Raw genomic sequence first — 2,375 nt, 5'->3', positions numbered from 1 at the left:
ATATATATATATATATAGGTAGTATAATTATTTAGAAACAACGACCGTGCGTGCGCGTGCGGTTGATTCATATGTAGTTAGTTCTACGTGATACATATACGCGGTACTACACTGAGAAATAAACTCAAATTGACCCCGTATTAATAGCCTAACATAATAAAATAATTACGCTCGTTCTGCGTAGGATTTATCATTGAATGTTCCATGTAGTTTTACTTAAGATTTTGTAAACCCTATACGAGGTAGTATGATTATTTACAAACAGGGTCCGCGCGTGTGCGTGCGGTTGATTCATCTGTAGTTACTTCTACATTATACATATACGCGGTACTACACTGAGTAATAAACTAAAATTGAATATATACATTACATTTCCCGTATTAATAGCCTAACATAATAAAATAATTACGCTCGTTCTGCGTAGGATTTATCATTGAATATGCCATGTAGTTTTACTTGAGATTTTGTAAACCCAATACGAAATGAACAGACTGTAGGCCCATACAACGACCGCCGGTTATATATATATATAAACCATATTGCCATATGCTATGTAGTTTTACTTCAGATATGGTATACCCTATACGACTTTTATTTATCTAACCAATCGAGGTCTGAACCCTCACATTGAAAGGAGCTTTTCCGCACTCCATAATCAAACAGTAGTTCTTCTCCTGGGCCAATATCGCGAAGAGCGCGGAAGACAACAGTGGGCTGGTCCAGCACCTCGCAGTGCGGTTTTATATTGACATTTTTGGTTTTTCTTGAATGATTAAGAAGTCGGCCAATGGTGCTAGGTTTATCCGTGTGGCAGGGACACGGCACATCCTGTGCATTGATGCAATAGCGCTCCCCAGTGTTCGGCATTCTGAAGAAAAACATGTAGCCACTTTCTCCCTCTGCGATGTTAGCGTGGCGTTTGATGCCCTCTTCGTGGGTTAGTAGTGTGCCATGGTAGTCACACACTACCTCTCCGTGCCGAAATGGCCGCGTCGCTGTGACTCCACGGCCCTTTTCTGAAGTAAATGCAGATAACCCTGGCCAGCGTTGCTTTTTAATTAATGATTGCAGCTGCAATCTGCCGGTGTTGGTTCCTCTCACCGGTCGGGTAGGCGACCAATCTGCAAGGATTGCTTCGCCCAGGGTTTTGGAATCCCAGTCCTTCTGCATCAAGAATTTTTTTAGTTGCTTTTTAGATGGCCTCACTCTTGGAAAGGACTCTGCAAAACAAATTTGTATTCTCTGTAAGATAATTCTTAGTAACGCATGCACATACATTATGAAATACGCGTAATTAAAATAAACAGTTGATAACCTTGATGAGCGAGCCAGGTCAATAAACCAGTGATCCGTGAATGCGTAGTGCATGGTTCTTAGTGATTCACAAGCTTAGTATACTATCCCACTCGTGTTTACAGGAGCGCTCTTCGTATATTGACATCACGTTTCATATTTCTAATTCATTGACTTGGTTTGTACAGGGGATTTAAAAGAAACAATAATAGCAAATATTTGTTGGATTGCATTAACTTAGATCTGCCATAGAAACTCACCAATTCCTTCTTTACAGCGGAGCTTCGACCTCTCGTACACCCAGCGGTTGTATAAAGTGTCTCCCAGTGAAGACTCGATCATCCTGCACGATTTCCGCTTCGGCGGTTTGGTGTCGACATGCAGCGGATGCGCTTTGATGAGTTGGGAAAAGGCCGCGTCCTTGTGCATCCTTATTATGTAAATAAAAGTATATGAATAAGATACATATTAACAATTGAGTCAGATAAATGAAAAAAAAATTATAGATAAAACAAAATATCCATAAAAAAAGTTTCATGTTTTTCGTGTCCACTGTTTTGATAATGATCAGGTATGAGACGCATTCGCGCAAAGGCTGTCGCTGTAGGTACATGCCGTGAGTTTATAATATACTTGGCCGCTTATAAAGACAGACAACTTCTCAATGGGGTTATAAACTTCAGTTATAAATGGCCACTAATGGTGAAAATGCCATAAGTACGTAAACAAGTGCAAATTTCGCCTTAAAATTTATTATTCCAATATCCACTTTATTGTGAAATGGAAACAAATACACAGTTTAACACTTATTTATAATGCTCTTCATTAGAAAGTCGTTATACCTTGTCGGATTTTCTTCAGGCACTGCAGGCATTGCTTCGTTGGTTGGCAGGGGAGATTCCACCCTCTCGTCTCCACTACTGCCAGTTATGCTGGTTGCTGGTTGCGGCATTCTGCATGTTTCGGTATTTCTGCAAAATAAAAAAAGATGTAAGTTTTCTCGAGCAACAGGGTAAATGTGTGGTGGTGGTTGTATACTTATGGAGGAGAAGCTAGTTTTAAAATCATGTGGATACTGAACC

The 2,375-nt window shown here is 40.1% G+C and overlaps 1 protein-coding gene across 1 annotated transcript; it reads right to left on the bottom strand.

Annotated features, from left to right (window-relative positions):
• Nucleotides 1-6: 6 nt before the first annotated feature.
• On the bottom strand, nucleotides 7-2,290 carry LOC106818947 (N-lysine methyltransferase SETD8-A-like). Its single transcript, XM_014823614.1, has 3 exons — nucleotides 2,136-2,290; nucleotides 1,554-1,723; nucleotides 7-1,220 (listed from the first exon to the last, which is right to left on the bottom strand). Exons 1-3 carry the CDS (start codon nucleotides 2,243-2,245, stop codon nucleotides 592-594), a joined length of 909 nt encoding a protein of 302 aa, XP_014679100.1. The 5' UTR covers nucleotides 2,246-2,290; the 3' UTR covers nucleotides 7-591.
• Nucleotides 2,291-2,375: the final 85 nt, after the last annotated feature.

Source organism: Priapulus caudatus, unplaced genomic scaffold, assembly GCF_000485595.1.
Source record: "Priapulus caudatus unplaced genomic scaffold, Priapulus_caudatus-5.0.1 Scaffold2684, whole genome shotgun sequence".
NCBI classification, from domain to species: domain Eukaryota; kingdom Metazoa; phylum Priapulida; class Priapulimorpha; order Priapulimorphida; family Priapulidae; genus Priapulus; species Priapulus caudatus.
Note: the sequence above shows the minus strand (reverse complement) of the source record. Positions and strands in the feature narration are given on the sequence as shown.

Coding starts and splice junctions, on each gene's coding strand:
- LOC106818947 (XM_014823614.1), bottom strand. CDS start 2,245: ATGCCGCAACCAGCAACCAGCATAACTGGCAGTAGTGGAGACGAGAGG. Junction 1,724..2,135: donor CCTGAAGAAAATCCGACAAG/GTATAACGACTT, acceptor TTACATAATAAG/GATGCACAAGGACGCGGCCT. Junction 1,221..1,553: donor CCGCTGTAAAGAAGGAATTG/GTGAGTTTCTAT, acceptor TTTGTTTTGCAG/AGTCCTTTCCAAGAGTGAGG.